The sequence below is a fragment of the Podarcis filfolensis genome (genome assembly GCF_964270895.1).
Source record: "Podarcis filfolensis genome assembly, chromosome: 14".
In the NCBI taxonomy this organism is placed as follows: Eukaryota; Metazoa; Chordata; class Lepidosauria; order Squamata; family Lacertidae; genus Podarcis; species Podarcis filfolensis.
In genome coordinates, this window is record NC_139616.1 from 10,405,498 (window position 1) to 10,424,738 (window position 19,241).

Genomic DNA, 19,241 nt, shown 5'->3' on the forward strand with positions numbered 1-19,241 from the left:
GGGAGCATCAGTGGGAGGGGCTGCTGCCTTGAAACTCTGCTTTTGGGTTTCCCAAAGGCATTTGTTTGGCTAGACTATTGGTCTGATCCAGCAAGGATCCTGTTGTTGGAGCATAGATACTGCTGTTGTTTTAGTAAACGTTGGTGCTGAAGTTCTTAAGATTCCACAACTGCTTTTGTTGGTCAACAGCATCTGTCTTTGTAGAGCAGTTGAACTGAAGGCAGGTTAGAAATATGTAACATTATGCCGATGTTGACTTTTCCCTGCAAAGTTATTCCCAGTAATTCAGAGTGACTGAATGCCTGATGTGAATGCGATGTGAACAATTCAGTTATTTAAAGAAAAATTATTTAAACCTTTTGCTAAGGAACATGTACGCTCATCTTAAATCTTTTAAATGCACCATTGTTTTTGAAAGTTTGGGCCTACGAGTGTTGGGCTAATGTAACATGGGAAATGCATATCACTGCAAATTTTCAAAAAGGAGATAAGCCAGCAGTTAATATGTGACTGGTGCTCTCTGAGTCTTGCTTTTACAGGTTAGATGTTCCAATGACAATAATTTGGTGCATTGGCTGCAGTCCTAAACTCAGTAATTAGTGAATAAGGTTCATTGAACTTGGTGGTTTAGGACTGTAATGTAAGCCTGGGGAGAAGTATCTGATGCTATTGGGTTATCCAAAATTTTGCCGTCATTGGGACCTTTGTAATAAAGTGTTAATGTTAAGAGACTACTTTGGAGTTTGTAAATACTGTCTTCTATCCCCATATTTTTTCTTGGTCAGCCTTGCCACTTTCCTTAGACGAACCAAAGCTGCCATCATTATTCAGAAATTCCAGCGCATGTATGTTGTCCGCAAGCGATACCGTCGCACGCTAGCCGGCACTGTGGTTCTCCAGTCATATTTGCGAGGTTATATTGCTAGGAAGAAATATCAGCAGGTAAGAGAGTCTGTTACTTGACTCCTGGTTCTTCTTCTTCTTCTTCTTCTTCTTCTTCTTCTTCTTCTTCTTCTTCTTCTTCTTCTTCTTCCTCCTCCTCCTCCTCCTCCTCCTCCTCCTCCTCCTCCTCCTCCTCCTCCTCCTCCTCCTGGAATACAGTATGTGGCCGTGTTTCTTCTAGGATGCTATAGAACATGAAATTTCACAATGTTATTTTTACAGGTTCATTTCTCAAGACATGCACCAATTTCACTGCCAAGGTGTGATTTCTAAAAATACAGGAAGCCACTCGTCCTGATCATGTGCTTCAACTGTGAAATACTTAGGCGGAAAACTGTGGCTTTGGTATTGTACAGGCAACAACCGTTTTGCATGTGTTCAATATGTGTGTGACCGTGCGTGTGTGCATCGCCGCAACCTAGAAGTGGCCAGAAAAAGGAGCAGGGACGGAGTGGGCTTATGTGCGTTCCACTAATGTGCATTGGGAACAGGAACGTAACCCCCACACAAAACAGTTGTTGCCTGCATGTCAACCCTGTATGTCTGTATCCACATGCTAAAATTATGGGAAGGGTTTGGGGCAAAGATACCTGCTTGTGTGATTGCTTACAGGTAGTTGTGATAAATGGCTGGAGCTCCCTTATCTGCTAGAACTTCTTGATTCCTTGGCATGGAAAGACCTATTCTTGGTGCACAAGCTGGACTTTTGCAATGAGTGGAAAAACCAGAGCATACAGTAATTCCATTTGTAGCTCTGATCTCACATGACACTTGAAAGTAGGAATAATATTATATACCAGTAACTGTAGTCATACCTTTAAACTTGTCAAATGTAAAGTAATTTGCTTTAAGTTAAAGTTTTGATTTACAGTATGCCGGTTCTTCGTACTTTAGCTATCATTAAACAAATATGGAATCTTGATTTCAATAACTGGACACCTTTTGAAACTTCCTTGAACATTCTTTATATAAAAGAAGTTTCAAGGTGACTTCCAGTAAAAGAATTGCAATTCATATGGGAAAAATTACACAAGAAAATTAAAAACACAGCTAATAAAGCACTAAAGGGATCTTATGCTACTTTTCAAAACTGTAGTAATTATTTTGAGAAGCATTATATTTTAATAAAATAAGTTTTAAAAATACATCCCTTCTAGCTCAAAAATCAAACCACATCACCAGCTCAGCTGCTTTCTGGCTATGGAATTAAGGATGCTTCATCCATTATGTGTCATTTATAAGTTTTAATGTGGTGGTTCATTACTGGTCTTGTTTTGGAACATCTGTTTTTGTTAGGCTGTTGCATTTCCTTTGTGGTTATTGTAGTTACCACAGAGCTAGTCAGAACTAACTGTTGGAGGTAATCAATGAGAATTGCACAGTAATTGTATTGCAGCAGAAATATCAGTGCATGACAATAGCTATTACAGTTCAGTGTGGTATGATTTGAAGTTGCAGTTATTCCCAAGAGACATCAGTAGTGTTCAGATTTCAAATGGGTCATCAAAGTGATAAGGAAGAGATGAGTCTTTGGCTCTGCCTGTACCAGAGGTCTTTGTAACATTTCTCATCTGTGGTGTTTTTGCATTTACTCTCCAAATGCACAAGTAGCAGCATAGAAATCATTGTGAGTAAATGTGTATTACAGGGAACCTAGTAGCTATTTACCTGATTACTTTCCAGCAACAAAACTGGGACATGAATTCCATCTGATCATTATAAGAACTACTGCTTAAACTTCAAGAATTGGTGCCTAACGTTGCTTTTTTCCTTTTCCCTCCATGTCCACATTTACATTTGTGTCATGCATTTTGTAAACCTGTGGGCAGGTTGTTTTCATTGGTTGTATGTAAGCCACTCTGGGAGCCTTTTTGGAGTACAAATGTTCTAAATAAAGCGAATCCCTAATCAGCTGCACTAAAGGTGATGAAAGATGACTTGAGATATTTTCTAGGGGGGCAAAATAGTGCAGAATTTCTAATAATGTGGCAGAAGACTGGCAGGCAGGCAGTCTTCAGATGATGAGCAGAAGTGCCTTTTGTAGGGCCTGATTCTGCTGTGTGACTAAAAGAATATTTTCAGTTAGGAGGTGAGTGTTGTAATTGGAATGAGCCTTGTAGCAATTATAGTTTCTTCATCCTCTGAAGAATCTATTACATTCCTAATTATCCTAAATGATACTTTAAAACATCCTTTGAGAAATACTAGCCAAACAGGCAATGAGTGTTTGGTGTCCCAACTTGATGGTTGTGGTGGGATTCCCTTGTTTTATTGTTTATATCTGCCTCTTCCTTTAAGGAGTTCAAGGCAAGGTCTGTTGGGTTTTTTTCATAATCCATTGACAGGTCTGGGCCAAGGGCATTTGGTGAGCTTTTAGGCTGAGCAGGTCTTTGAATTCAGGTCTTTCTGGGGGAGGAGAGGGGAGAAAATCCTGCTGCATTGCAGGAGCCCTTGCGCTGGCTTCTGCTAGCACGCTGGGTTAGCAGAATCTGGCCCTTTGTCTCCTCCTCCTTGATGGGCCAGCTTTTGACACCATTTGACTTCTTTGTCCACCCATCTGTCAATCTTGGCCGGCAGGGGTGGGGATACTGCACAAAGCAGGGTTGAACACTTCCTGCTTTCGCTGCATCTCTACATGCCCCACACCTAATCCCACATGTGATGTTGCATTTGGGGCAGGTGGGTGTGGTTTCATGAATGCAGTATTGCGAGCCAATGGGAGACCAGGCAGGCCAGATTTGGCCCATAGGCCATAGGTTTCCCACCCCTGCTCTAATCAGAGCCCAATATCCTGTTCTCTATGCCTCATTTTGGGGACGCGGGTGGTGCTGTGGGTTAAACCACAGAGCCTAGGACTTGCTGATCAGAAGGTCGGCAGTTCGAATCCCCGTGACGGGGTGAGCTCCCGTTGCTCGATCCCTGCTCCTGCCAACCTAGCAGTTTGAAGGCACGTCAAAGTGCAAGTAGATAAATAGGTACCGCTCCGGCGGGAAGGTAAACGGCGTTTCCGTGCGCTGCTCTGGTTTGCCAGAAGCAGCTTAGTCATGCTGACGACATGACCCGGAAGCTGTACGCCGGCTCCCTCGGCCAATAAAGCGAGATGAGCACCGCAACCCCAGAGTCGGCCACGACTGGACCTAATGGTCAGGGGTCCCTTTACCTTTACTATGCCTCATTTACGTTTGATTTTCACTTCATTCATATTATTAAAAAATCTGTTACACCCTGATTGATTAATTGATGTATATGTGGTTCTGTTAATATATCGGACCTGATCCAGATGTGTTGGCACATGGTGTCCTGTGACACGTCAGTTGTGTTCCTGTAGTTAAAGATAGTTCCATTAACAAAACTACTTTGTGTAGGGAAGCAATTGCAACAGGTGTCAGTAGCCATTATTAAACTGGTATGTTTAGTGGTCACATGACTGTAATAAGGTGTCTGAAGGAGTTGAATCATCTGCTTCACATATTTTTGGGAGGTTCCTGGAAGAGATGCTGTTGTGATGTCTGTGAGTTTCACAGGAAGCTCCATTGGCTCCAGGTTTACATGTACTATATTGTAAACCACCTGGTGTCCTTAGTAAAATTTATAATATTTTGACCATCTTTGGATGTACTTGGTTCACTTGTACTACCAGATGTGGATCTGCTATATCTCCTGAATCAAGGTATTTCTAGGACAATTTAAAAGCAGTGGATGTAGTTGAAATGTCACTGATAGTGTGTCATGTGTCATAGTATTGGTTAGTTACATGAAATGATATTAAAATGACTTGAGAGTTTAACCATTTTCTGTATTTTTAATCAATATACTGTTTTTAAGAACATCTGTCTTTCTACATCTTTGGAAGTTTCATATCATTATGGATAATTATTTCACTGTTTTTTGGCATCCTTCCTCAACTTGATACCCTCCAGATGTTTTGGATTACAACTTCTGTTGTGTGAATTGTAGTCCAAAACATCTGGAGAGCTCCAAGTTGGGGAAGACTGTTTTATGGCAGAAATACAGATATCCAAATTGACAAACTCGCCAGTTGAATCTATCAATGTTTTGGTATAAACCAGTTTAGTCTTGAGTTCTTTATGACATGTATAGGTTTCCCCCTCTATGACACATGATCTAATTTACTAGTGTGGTTAGAAACAACGTAAGGAGTTAATCAAGAATTTGCAAACTGTTCATTATGCATCAACAAAAGAACATTAGATTGTGGTTCAAGAACTCTTAAACTGAAATAATTGCCAAAAGCAATTAATGTATTATGATGGTTATAAGCTTTGGGGCTCTGCTGTGGGAAGTGCCTGGCATTGCCCAAAGGAAGAGTATTGAAATGCTCCACCTCCAAATGAAATTTGTGTGAGAGTGCACTGGGAGAAGGGAATATTGTGAAACAGTTTCACATGATTTACTTAACCCTAATCTATGGAGCAGTTAATATTATCCAGAGTTTGAAAAATCCAGGTCCTTTTGATGACCCATAGTGTGGCATACAGTGTGTGTGTGTATGTGTGTGTGTGTGTGTAGAAATATATATAGGCACATAGTTGTAACATCACTTAAGGAATCTGCACTGTAGACAGCTGGAACATAGTCAGCTTTCCATGTACCCAACAAGCAGTAGTATATTACTTATTTTATTTCTTGGCTTTAATTATCTTTAATTATCATTGCTTTTAAGTTTAAGTTTACTAGCCACAGTTCATGGTATCAGTTAATTGTCCCTGATGACAGTACAAGGCCCCTCATTGTGTGTGTGTTTTTTTAATATGCAGATGCTTCGTGGGCACAAGGCCACCATTATACAGAAGCATGTGCGTGGTTGGCTGGCTCGCGTGCGGTACCACAGATCTTTGGAGGCAATTGTCTATCTCCAGTGCTGCTTCCGGCGCATGATGGCTAAGAGAGAGCTGAAGAAGCTGAAGATAGAGGCACGCTCTGTGGAACACTACAAGAAACTCAACGTTGGCATGGAGAACAAGATCATGCAGCTGCAACGTAGAATTGATGAGCAGGTAAAGTGACATATCTGTGGGTTTGGTGGCTAGAAGCTTACATCATCTGCATTTTGAAATAAGGGCTATTTGGAGTACTATATAAGCTGCTTTGGATGCTCTTGTAGAAAGGCAGAGTATCCCCATAAACTGACAACTGAGTTGAACTCCTTCATTCTAGCAGAAGAATGGGGAACTTGGAGCCCTCCAGATGTCGTTGGACTCCACCTCCCATCATTATTGGCCATTGGCCATGCTGACTGGGGCTGATGGGAGTTGCAGTCCAACATCTCCTGAAGGGCCACAGGTTGTTCATCCCAGCTTTAGCAAGTGAGAGTGCAATCAGATGCAGATTTCACAAGTGATATCTAACTAGCTTGCGCCATAAAAACAACATGTAAGGTGCAAAAACATACTATAAAATTTGCACTACCCGAAACATCCTGCAGATTGAAATGTGGTCATCCTTCAAAATTCTCATTATTTTGCAATGCAGTTCTCCAACCAGTTAATATGTAGAAAAAAACATATTCTAGGAAAAGTTTGCACAAAATTGCATTACATTAGGGGAAATTGCTTGCAAAAATGAATATATCTGGCACAATTGCATATAATAATTTGTACATTAGAACCTTGTAGTAAAATGCTGATGAAATTGCACAAAAAAAAGAAATTGTAAACTGATGTGAAAATGAGAATTTAAGATTGAAAAATGAAAAACTGAGGGAAACAGACAATAACTGATTTGTCTGTCCCTACTTACAACAGACATTTTCATTGTGTGAAGTTGTGCACATTCTGTGGATAGCTGAGAAATGATGATAAATAACACATCTTTTCCTAGCCTGAAAGCTTAATGTTAAACTGAAATGCATTGCAAACATTGATCTCTATCATTTTTTGCTTTACGCAGTCCAAAGACTCCAAATCCCTAATTGAGAAACTAAGTACTCTGGAAGCAGCATACACGTCTGAGACAGAGAAGCTAAAGAATGATGTAGAACGACTTAAAATGAGTGAAGAAGAGGCCAAGAATGCCACCAACCGTGTCCTTAGCCTTCAAGAGGAGATTAGCAAGCTCAGAAAGGAACTGCACCAAACACAGACTGAGAAGAAGACGATTGAGGAACAAGCAGAAATATACAAACAAGAAACAGACCAGGTGAGTACGGCTTGCTTTGCAGCACAGAACTTTAGGAACAACCTGAAGGCGCATTTGTGCATAATCATAAGCCCAAACATATGTGAGATACCTAGTGCTGCATCCTTTATTGATGGTGCATGATAAATTGGACTTGGACTCCCTGAGATGTAAATGGAGTCAGACTGGAAGTGGCTAGATGCCTAGTGTCCCCATGTCCTCCTCATTGCCTCGTAAGGTGCAGGAGCAACCAGAGAGAAAGAGAGAGGAGGTGCAGAGGGCATGGAAGTCAGGGACAGAGAGGACAGGGCAGAGACTCAGACATAGAGAGAGCAGGCGTGAAGGGAGAGTCAGAATCGGATGAAAGCCCAGGATGGGAGCTGAAGGCAGGATCTGAGGTCTCCTTCTGGACACATCATGGTGGAGAGCCAGAGATGGATCAGAAAGCTGCTGCATTATAAGCTGGAGACTGGGTGATCCTATTGCGTTGGAGAATGTGAGGGAAAACGCAGCCTAAAACCCAAAGAGCCAGTGTGGTGTAGTGGTTAAGAGCGATAAACTCGTAATCTGGGGAACCGGGTTCGTGTCCCCGCTCCTCCACATGCAGATGCTGGGTGACCTTGGGCCAGTCACACTTCTATGAAGTCTCTCAGCCTCACTCACCTCACAGAGTGTTTGTTGTGGGGGAGGAAGGGAAAGGAGAATGTTAGCCGCTGTGAGACTCCTTCGGGTAGTGATAAAGGGGGATATCAAATCCAAACTCTTCTTCAAAAGAGAAAGCAGATGAGAAACAGAACTCTTAATCTGCGGTGATGAGCTGGCCGTTTTGTTTCTGGAAAAAAGAGCAAAATGGAACCAAACTCCATCTCTATGCTGCAAGAGAAGTAGGGGGCTTTGAGTGCTTCGATAACTGCCAGTTATGTTTAAGATTCATCTTATAGAAATCATTGATGATAGACACTCTCTTAGGAAAGGTAAGAAATGTGTGTTGTGTGGGTCAGATGTGCCCTTTACTGAGGAGATCACCTTAGTTGCACCTAGATTGGATTATTGCAATATGCTGTAACTGGGGTTACAGCGGAAGCATTTGTGGAACCTTCAGTTGGCATGGAATGTTAATGGGCCCTTGACATGGGACTGTTTTGCACATGTTCTGCATTGCCTATGCTGGTTGTCAGTTTGTTTCTGGACGCAATTCAAATGGTTGGTGATTACCTGAATGGCTTAGGTCCAGCATACCTAAAGGACTGACACGTCTTATATCAGCCTGCCTCCCTGCTGCCTAAGATCTGATGGAGAGGCCCTTCTCTCACTTCAGCTGGAAGCATGGTTGGCAGAGGCTAGTGAGAGGGCCTTCTCTGTGGTGGTGCCCTGGTTGTGGATTTCCCCCTACCCCCTTCCAAGATTCAGGTAGTCTCCTCTTTGGCTGTTTTCTACCAACTAGACCTTTCCATTTCCCTCGCCAGCTAGATAAATGTATTATGCCTGACCCTGTTGTAATTTAACTGATGCTGTAACTTTATTGTGAGATTGTAATTGTAATTTTAAAAAATTGTTTGATTTGTTACTCAAACAGGGTACTTGTTAAGATGGATTTTTTTCTGTTTCAGCTGTGAGCCTTTCCTAATACTATTTTTTTCTTTTTTTAGTTGGTACTGGAATTAAAAGAGCAAAACACACTGCTTAAAACAGAAAAGGATGAGCTGAACCGTCGGATCCAGGACCAGGCCAAAGAGATAACAGGTAACCTTGGTTCAGAAGTTTGGTTGATGGTTTTTGCATGCGCGTGCACACACACACACACACACACACACACACACACAGTCTCCCTCCCTCCCTCTCCCTCTTCTTCTCTCCCTTTTCTCTCCTCTGCTTTTTTATCAATTAAGCAAAACTCTGTAACATGATGGGCCTCCACTTTGAATCACTGACCCCAAGGAACTCAGTATCATCACTCCCGGGAGAAAGCAAAGAGTGAAATGGGCTGTGTAAGCATCAGATTATCACCATGCAGAAAGGCTGTCTATCTCTTTTCCCCATCCATTATTTGAGAGTAGGATATTGCACTGGTTCAGGGCTAGAGGCAATATCACATGGAGGATAAAATGTGCATAAGTGAGTCCTGAACCAGCCTTACTGCCTCATTTGCATAGCATCGAATTGTGGGATTAGAATTTCTTTTTTTAAGAGAGCAGTTAAATGGTCTCTGAGCCTCAGATACTGAGCTGTAGTGACGCTATAGAAGTTGCTTAAATCTTACTGAGGAATTGACCATTCCACAGCTGGATGCACTAGTTGCTAATGTGGTTCAAGGACAGGAGCTTTGTAGCCATACTGTTTCAAATCTGGGAGCTGGCTACAATTCCTTACTTAGGCTGCAATCCTACACCCACTTACCTGGGAGAAAATCCCAGCGTTCAGTAGGATTTCTGAATACTGGTTTGATCCAGTATCATCTAACCTCCTTGCAAACAAATTGGAATGAGTTCTCTTTAAATGTCTAACATTGTTTAATTTCCCTGCAAACAAATCAGGATGAATTCTCAATAACAGGTCTTCTGGAAGCAACCATAGTCTCTAAAATGCATTGTTTCTTGCTATACAAATGTAATACAGTCGTACCTTGGTTCTCAAACAGAATGTGTTCTGGGTGCAAGAGTGTCCTGCAGCCAATTGGAAGCTGCGGTGGATGTTCGGCTTCTGAAAATCGTTCGAAAATCAGAACACTCACTTCCGGGTTTTGATCGTTCGGGAGCCGATTTGTTCAGGAGTCAAGGCGTTTGAGATCCAAGGTACGACTGTATATGTAAATTTGGATTTCATACTTTGTTTTACAGAGGTCATGGAGAAAAGGTTCACTGAGGAGACAAAGCAGCTAGACCTGGATTTGAACAATGAAAGGCAGAGATATCAGAATCTGCTTCAGGAGTTCAGCCGGTTAGAGGAGCGATATGATGACCTCAAGGATGAGATGAAGGTTATGGTGGTGAGTGGCTTAAAGGACCTGGAAAAGATTTCATTTGAAAAAGTTTCTAGGCTGAACAAGATCTTCCCTAGCAGACATGGGTCTGGAATCACAGATTGCATCTGCACAGCTGAAAAGTAGGGGGACGGACGGACGCAATTTGGAGTAGAAAGGTAGGAGATGCAGAGGCATTGCTCAATCCTTTACCAGCCCTAAACAACCTTTAAAGCCCTAAACGGCCTCGGTCCTGTATGCCTGAAGGAGCGTCTCCACCCCCATCATCCAGCCCGGACACTGAGGTCCAGAGCTGAGGGCCTTCTGGCGATTCCCTCCCTGTGAGAAATGAGGTTACAGGGAACCAGGCAGAGGGCCTTCTTAGTAGTGGTGCCTGCCTGTGGAACGCCCTCCCACCAGATGTCAAGCCAATAAGCAACTATTTTACTATTAAAAGACAACTGTTCCCTGTTTAGGGAAACTGTTTTTAATATTCAGTTAGAAGCCGCCCAGAGTGGCTGGGGAAACCCAGCCAGATGGGCAAGGTATAAATAATAAATAATAATAATAATAATAATAATAATAATAATAATAATAATAATTATACCACCATGCTACTTTCTTAGTCCCTCTCTTTCATTTGTCTTCGCATGACTGAGGCAAATCAGTCCCTGACTTCTACAAAGCACTCATGCATGAGATCTCTGGGATTTGGAAGTGCAAAAGACAAACACTAGAGCTATCATATTTTCCTGCCCACTTTTCTTCCCCTCCAGAGCATCTCCAAGCCTGGACACAAGAGAACAGATTCCACGCATAGTAGCAATGAATCAGAATACACCTATAGCTCTGAGATCACTGAGGCAGAAGAATTTCCAATGAGAACAGAGGTAAGATCAAAGAATACAAAAGAATCAGAGTCTGCTTATAGCTTTGAGACCACCACGGATTTCCCCTATTTCAAATTATAAATCGCTACTGCAATATCAGTATTTCACTGTGCTGTTCTTATAGGAAGGGTATGCTATTTCTGTAGACTCAGGTGAATTTCTTTGAAATTGCATATCTTGTTCCATGATAAACTGTGTGCACATGTACTATGTTTGACATACAACTGATAGCCAGGGTTTAACCATAACACCCTTGCAATCTAATTGTAACATTCATATATGTATAGCAAGAATAGTCCTGTAGATGCTGTGGAACTACAGCTCCCATCAGCCCTAGCAAGCATGACCAGTAGTCAGGGGTGATGGGAGTTGTAGTCCAACAGCGCCTGAAGGGTGCCATATTGGCAGCCCCTAATATACAGTTACCCATATCTGCTTGGCATGAGTAGCATTTTGCTAGTCAGAAGTAGAAGATGGGTAGGAAGCAAAACTTGCAGCTGCAGGTAGTCAGCAGCTTTCAACCACACACAAGTCCAACAATGTCGTATTTAATAACTTCAAATAGTTGCCGAACTCCAGGGTTCCTAGGAATATTTTATGAAAATTACTTCTGTAAGGAACTGCTACTTCAGGATTCTTTTATACTGGTATCAGGAAACTTGTGTTTTATGGACTTAGGATTTCTGAAAATTCTGGTGGGTCTGGACTCCACCTGGTATCCCAAATCTACCAGTCTGAGAATTCAAGAAATGAATAAGCCAACAAAGCAGGCAACAGAGCATTGCATCTTGAACCAAGTAGGGGTTTAAAGCTTTGCAAAACATTGAACTAGCATGTTGTTTGGGCATTATGTTCAGATAGGTGTCTTGACATCACAATATGGGGGAGCCTTTGAAATTTACTGGGATCAAATATTGTAACTTGTAAGGTAGTTTTCCAATTTAGATGAATTGTCATCTTGGTGATAGGGAGGGAGAGAGAGAACTATTTTTGAAGGGCACATTTTTAATGGCAGCTTGCTCTGCATTTTAAGTACTAGAAGGTTTGGGATATTTCCAGAATGATTACTCAGCTATGTTACTGCCTTAGGAAATGAGTATCATTTATGAATAATTCAAATGTTGCTGCAGCTGCTTGATAATGGTTATATAGCACTAAATGAAAAATATTGGATGCTTATGGATGCATGATATGTTTTATGGTAGTGGAATTCATAAGCTGTTTTGTCTTGTTTATTATTTGCTGCATATGGGTTTTAAAACAAGAAAAGGGAACCAAATACTTGCTTTGTCGAAGCACAAACTTGCTGCATTGGTTCTTGAAAGAGATGTTCCTCCAGCCATTTCCTGGGATAAGATTTCGCTTTCTGCTTGGCATAAGCCCCTATTGTCCCCTCTCTTCCTAAAGAAGCACTACCTGGCTAGATAACCACCTGACAAGACACACAGGAAGATTTTCTTTTCTTTCCCTCTAATCATGGCGCTCGAGAACAAAATCACTTGAAAGTGGCCAAAGTTTTTAAGGCAATTAATTGGTCCAGGACGCGTCTTGCCTGCTTTGTCAGCTTAGGTACTAGGTATGGTCCAGACAACAAGCACTCTCACAACTCAACAGAACTCCCTTCCGTCCAATAGGCAGCTTTGTGATTGGTGTTATTGTTTCAACCTATTCTCATACACCTGGGGGAAACTGATACAAAGGCACTGCGAAGAACCTGTTGTGTCTTTGAAATGCAAGCTGCTTTCCCTACTTCCATGCTGTTCATCTGTTTGGTTTAGTGGTGGTGACTCTGAGAACACCCACTAGGACAGAGGGCAGCTGAGTTTTTCACTCCTCTCTTATGAGTACTCTGTGTGCAGCTTCAGAGTAGCAACAAATAACTTCTCAGCCATCCCCATTTCTCAGCCTGTTGAACTATATAGCTAGGGCTCTAGTCAGTACATAGAAAGATGCCTGGTATTGTTGACTTTCTCAACCTGTTGCTCTCCTGATGTTTGGGGCTACAACTCATGTAATCCTTGGCCATTAGCCATGCAAACTGTGGCTGATGAGAGTTGCAGTCCAAAGCAATTGGAGGACTGCAGGCTGAGGAAAAGTGACAGTGGCAATGATGCTCTAGCCTCCCAGGAACAGGCTTTTCCGAATACCTACTACTTGATCTCTTTGCACAAAAATGTCAGGAATTGAACCTGGCACTTTTGCCATGCACAGCATGTACTCTATCATTGACAGCCGTGTGGAAGTATTTTGCTAGATAATAAGCTATAGCTGGAGGGAAGCAGGTGGTGCTGTGGGTTAAATCACAAGCCTAGGACTTGCTGATCAGAAGGTCAGCAGTTCGAATCCCCGCAACAGGGTGAGCTCCCGTTGCTCAGTCCCTGCTCCTGCCAACCTAGCAGTTTGAAGGCACATCAAAGTGCAAGTAGATAAATAGATACCACTCTGGTGGGAAGGTAAACGCTGTTTCCGTGTGCTGCTCTGGTTTGCCAGAAGCGGCTTAGTCATGCTGGCCACATGACCCAGGAGCTGTATGCTGGCTCCCTTGGCCAATAAAGCAGGATGAGCGCCGCAACCCCAGAGTCGTCCGCGACTGGACCTAATGGTCAGGGGTCCCTTTACCTTTACCTATAGCTGATGCCTAAAGACCAAGAGGGATGCTGATTTGTTCTGTTTTTCTTGTTTATTTTCTTTCCCCCTGAACTTTGTACCTTCCCAAGGTAGGGGTGAAGCCTTCTGTGCTCCCTAACCATTGTACTTTGGATGCTAGCTGGAAAAAGGCGAGCTGAGGAACGGCACTAGGAGGAGGAATAGGGCATATTTATACCCCATTTTTTAAATTTGCACGGGGGTGGCCAAAGGGAGGGAGTCGCACAGTTCCTGTAGGGAAAGTGAACCTTAAGCTTTTCTCCATTTTCTTCAAACTTGACAAGACATACTGTATCATACTGAAAAAAATACATTGAGGACTGTTTAAATTTGTGTGGAGACCAGTCCTCTGTGCCATAGTTTCCCCTTCAAGATAAAGTATATTTCATATCCTAGGTGGTCAGCCATGTGTTGAGTAGTGTGCGATGGGCTGTTGTGTCTTCTAATTAACTGATATCACTAGGGTGTGAAAGCAATTGGTTATATGACCACTCCTTTGTGTTTTCGATAGGCCACACACAAATGCAGAGATGAGCACATGCTGTCTTTGAATATCCAACCAAGTCATGCATTTCTGGGTATACGGAAATAATTCCAATTGCTTTCACATTTCACCGTGCTAGGTTATCTAATAGTAGATCCAAGTTTTTAAGCAATGGTGTTTATCTCACTGCTCTTTGGTTACAGAAACTTACCGTGCTTATTATTTTCTTTAAAACTAACTGCAAACCTACTCTTTTTTCCCTCCTCCCCTCCCCTTTCAAACAAATAAGAAGGAAAGGTATGATTGGTCATAGACCTTAAACCTTCTAGTTAGTTACTAGTTTTCTGCCTTTAAGGCTTTAGGATAGATGCTTTTTTATATTAGATGTATTTGTCAAAATGACTTTTTAAAGTTGTGATTTCAAAAATAACCTTTGGAAAATTCTGGATGCCAGTAAATAGCTCTCCTAATCAAGTAACATTTATATACCTCTAGTCATTGCTTTCCTCCCACCCCTTCTTCTAAGAGACAGTCTGCATGTTAACATGCTCAATCAGAACCAGCTTGGAAAAGCATCCCCTTGGCGTTGCCTTCATGTGGTGTGGTTCTTCCATTTTGCATGGACCATTTCCCTACCAATTCCTTGTCCATGGCAACAGCTGATGCTGTTGGAGAAACTCTTCATGCCAGGTGAAAGAACCATGCCCCACACCTTATGCTTTTGTTATGAAGGAACCATCAGCTTTCCAGCTTTCTCCTCAGGATGATAGCTAATGTGCAGACTGTCCCCCACCCCCCAAAAAATCTCCCTTTTTGTAAGTTGGAAACATTCTGACCTGCCCACCATTTCAGGAGCCAAGCGAGAAGAAAGCACCTCTGGACATGTCTCTATTCCTTAAATTACAAAAACGGGTTACAGAGCTGGAGCAGGAAAAGCAATCATTGCAGGATGAGTTGGACAAGAAAGAGGAACAAGCTCTCCGAACCAAGGTCAAGGTAAAGACCAAAATGGTTTGGCTTTGTTTATAATATAGCTATCCCTAAATACTGGTGAAATTTGGGGTCTTATTCCAGCAATGGTGTCCTGGTAAAAAGGCTTTGTCAGAATGCAAGAGGGACATACCTAAGGCAAGATGCAGGCTGTAACCGCCTGAGTGCTTCTCTGGCTTTCTCACGTGGTGTCTTTATTGTGTCAAAGGCAGCAGTTGTGTGCTCCTTAATTCTGCATTGTGTTGATTGATTAATTGGTGTTGGAGGCTCAGAGGCTATCCTTATTTTTAAGGACATTTTGCTTCCATGAGTAACTCCTGTGAACCTTAAAAATTGATTTGTTCCTGAATCTTCCTCTTACTTTAATTTTACATTACATTAATCAGGTAAACTGTCCATTTGGGGGGGCATTTTTAAGCATGGAAGGTTACTTTAGGCCATTCCCTGTACTCTTAGCATCTGTCTTCTGGTTGAGGTTGGTTTCTGGACTTGCTTGACTACATGAAGTGGCAGCCACAGTGTAGTGTTTGGGGATATGCAAATTGGACTGTGGCTTGTCTTTACAGTGCCGTTGTAGAGCGCTATTGAACTTAGCAGGACTTGGTTCTGACCATATAATGCATATGATTGCACTGTTAGAGAGGTTTTTTTCAAAGCTGGAGGACTTCCACTACAGACCAGATCCTGATTCCTATTATGTGTGGTTTTAATTGCCTCAGCTGTGAATATTTATGAACTATAAAAGCAATATAAGTATCAGTTAACATTGTATCACACACACTCCCCAAAAGGTTTGTAAAATTAATCATGCTGTTCTTCCTGCTAACTTTCTGTTTTGCAGATGTAGCTAGTTCTGGCTAAAGGATAAAACTTTATCTCTGTCTTTTGTTCCCCCAGGAGGAAGAAAGGCCTCAGATGAGAGGTGCGGAGTTAGAGTATGAATCACTTAAGGTAATTCTGGATTTTTTAAAGTGACCCAATCCTATACATTACCCTAAAACAGCCATAATTAAAAGAGCATATTACAATAGTATTTACAAAGGATTTTGTGTGTGCACAATGTTTTACATATGCCATATAGTACAGTACATTACCAGAACACCGTAAGAGAGGCTATCTCATGATCAGTAAAGACTTTCCCCCAAAACCCCACTCCAAACCTTTCTAATTTGCATTGCTGGTGAATGAGAGAGCAACTGTGTTTGTGTTCCTCCCCCTTTGCTTCAGCGTCAAGAGCTTGAATCTGAGAATAAGAAACTCAAGAATGAGTTGAATGAGTTGAGGAAGGCCCTGATGGAAAAGAGCGCTCCTAACGTCACGGCCCCCGGTTCCCCAGCGTATAGGGTCCTCTTGGATCAGATGACCTCTGTCAGCGAGGAGCTGGAAGTACGTAAGGAGGAAGTCCTCATTCTGAGGTCTCAACTCATGAGTCAGAAGGAGGCAATTCAGCCTAAGGTAAGTAGCGGAAAGAAAAATTGGACAACATGAATTTTGATGAGAGAGCAGTTTGCTTGAGCAATGTAGCTTTTCCTCTCCCCAGCAGAATCCATTATTGACCTGAGTGTGCATCTGGATGCTGCCATGGAGAGGGGAAAATCTGACCCCACCCTCTCCTGCAACACCACTGGCTGCATGTGAGGTGCACCAGCTTTGAAAGGAAATCACACCACAATCTCCTGCACTGTTGGAATACTCTCAGTGCTGTTGAAATAACATGATGCAAATAACCTTGAATAACGGGGGTGGGGGACCAGTAGCACCCACCAGATGTTCTACTGCAACTCCCTACTGCAACTTAGCCAGTATGACCAATGGTCAGGGATGATGTGGGCTGCAATGCAGCAACACATGGAAGGCCTCGGCTCCCTTTCCCTGGTTTTGTAACAAAAAAAAGGTAAAGGTACCCCTGCCCGTACGGGCCAGTCTTGCCAGACTCTAGGGTTGTGCGCTCATCTCACTCTATAGGCCGGGAGCCAGCGCTGTCTGCAGACACTTCCGTTTGTAACAATAGATGCAGTTAAAATATGATTGTCACCAATAATGGCAGCATAACTTGCCAGCAGTATAGGCAAGAAGCTTGATTTGTTTGGAAAGTTGAACATATCCTAGAGAAGTGTCTGGGAGCCTCCATTAATACCATCTAGCAGATACCACTTGCACAGCAAGAATTGGATATACAGCACATAGTTGAAGAGAAAATATGTACCTCCCATGTATGATGTACAGTGGAACCTCGGGCTGCGAACATGATCCGTGCGGGAGGCATGTTCACAACCCGCAGCGCCGCGTCTGCGCACACGCGGGTTGCGATTCGATGCTTCTGCACATGCGCAAAGCGCGATTTAGCAGTTCTGCACATGTGCGAGCGCTGAAACCCGGAAGTAACCCATTCCAGTACTTCTGGGTTCGGCGCAGTGCGCAACCCAAAAACACGTAACCTGCAGCATTTGTAACCCGAGGTACCACTGTAATGTGTTGTGATGGTGCTGTGCGTGAATGATTGTATGTCTGTAGGTTTGATTTGCATCATCTCTTTTTTGAGGAGGAAGAGTTGTTTAAATCAGGTTCATGCAGGTGTGGATGTATGTGTAGTTACCCCCTCACACACTACTGATTCTCTCTCTCTCTCTCTCTCTCTCTCTCTCTCTCTCTCTCTGTGTGTGTGTGTGTGTGTGTGAGAGAGAGAGAGAGAGAGAGAGAGAGGGAGGGAGGGAGCTCCAATTTGCAAATCTATTCATTGCAATTTGGACCTGCCAGTGGAACTCTGTATGAACAGAGCAGTCTGTTTCAAAGTGATACTGGAACTGACTGGCAAGTCTTCTGGTGGTATACGCAAGAGTTCATACAGGAGACTTGAAAATAAAAAGGGAAACTGGTGATCTTTAATGAGAACAAATATGAGTAACTAGGTTTGTTTGTTCCTTTCCCTGCTTGCAAATGGTTTACCAGGATGACAAGGTAACCTGATTTTCTTCTTGTTTGTTTGTTAAAAACATTTATGTACCATTTTTCATTTAAAAAATAATGATTCAGGGCAGGGTACCAGAAAATATCAGAACAAAGGTACCGCTGGTACCTTTCCCGGGAAATCAGAGGCTCACTATATCAGGTTCCTATTGGAAGACCGGACAAATGCTAGAACATTAGCAGTGGTGAAGTTTTTATTGATGGTTGCAAGAACCAATAATCCCTATCTTTAAGTCTGAACGGTAGGCTGTCTGAATTGTGCATTGGTTTGTAACGATTTGTTGGGTCTCTGGACCGTAATAAAGATTGATTGATTGACATTAAAATCCAAAATTACAATACATTAAAAAAGCAACAACCATGCAAGAAATGGTCAGTTTATTTTAAATGCTAGAATATTCACTGAACATCATGTAACTTGGTTGATGTGCTTTAGCAATCGCAGAGTTTACATATGTGTAAATGACACATATTGTTTTAAAATGTATTATTCATATTAGAAAAGTGAATTTTTTTACTTCTTATATGACCAAGAATCTCTGAGAAATGGATCTCCATAAGAAGGTGCAGGCTTCTTCATGGGTCTCACAATCAGCCTGATTTCTTGCATTTTGGCTGGGCAACAGCAGTGTTGCTTTTATTCAGTCCTTAATTTTTTTTATCTGTACACCTCCTTCCAGGAGCTCAAGGTAGCCTGTCTGCCCTATACCCATTTTATCCCTGCAACAAACTTATGAGGTAGGTTAGGCCGGGAGAAAGAGAATGAGTGTCCCGAGATCATTTGGTGAGCTTCATAACTGCATGAGAATTTGAAGTTGGCACCCACCATCCATTCTGAAGGAAATCAGCCCTGAGTGCTCACTGGAAGGACAGATTGTGAAGCTGAGGCTCCAATACTTTGGCCACCTCATGAGAAGAGAAGACTCCCTGGAAAAGACCCTGATGTTGGGAAAGATGGAGGGCACAAGGAGAAGGGAACGACAGAGGTCGAGATGGTTGGACAGTGTTCTCGAAGCTGTCAGCATGAGTTTGACCAAACTGCGGGAGGCAGTGGAAGACAGGAGTGCCTGGGGTGCTCTAGTCCAGTGTTTTTCAACCTTTTTTGGGCAAAGGCACACTTGTTTCATGAAAAAAATCACGAGGCACACCACCATTAGAAAATGTTTAATATTTTTTTCTTTAATGGCAAACAAAAACGTTGCGGACCGTTCTCTGCTCAGCAGGG

The 19,241-nt window shown here is 42.5% G+C and overlaps 1 protein-coding gene across 8 annotated transcripts in view; it reads left to right on the plus strand.

Annotated features, from left to right (window-relative positions):
• Positions 1–19,241, plus strand: part of MYO5A (myosin VA) — a 128,163-nt gene that overhangs the window by 83,933 nt on the left and 24,989 nt on the right. For all 8 annotated transcript variants that reach the window (XM_083586125.1, XM_083586128.1, XM_083586130.1 and 5 more), the window contains exons 20-28: positions 786–942; positions 5,721–5,960; positions 6,853–7,101; positions 8,730–8,823; positions 9,918–10,066; positions 10,816–10,929; positions 14,912–15,055; positions 15,947–16,000; positions 16,277–16,504. In XM_083586125.1, coding sequence (XP_083442251.1) covers positions 786–942; positions 5,721–5,960; positions 6,853–7,101; positions 8,730–8,823; positions 9,918–10,066; positions 10,816–10,929; positions 14,912–15,055; positions 15,947–16,000; positions 16,277–16,504 — 1,429 coding nt within the window. The remainder of the gene's footprint in view (positions 1–785; positions 943–5,720; positions 5,961–6,852; positions 7,102–8,729; positions 8,824–9,917; positions 10,067–10,815; positions 10,930–14,911; positions 15,056–15,946; positions 16,001–16,276; positions 16,505–19,241) is intronic.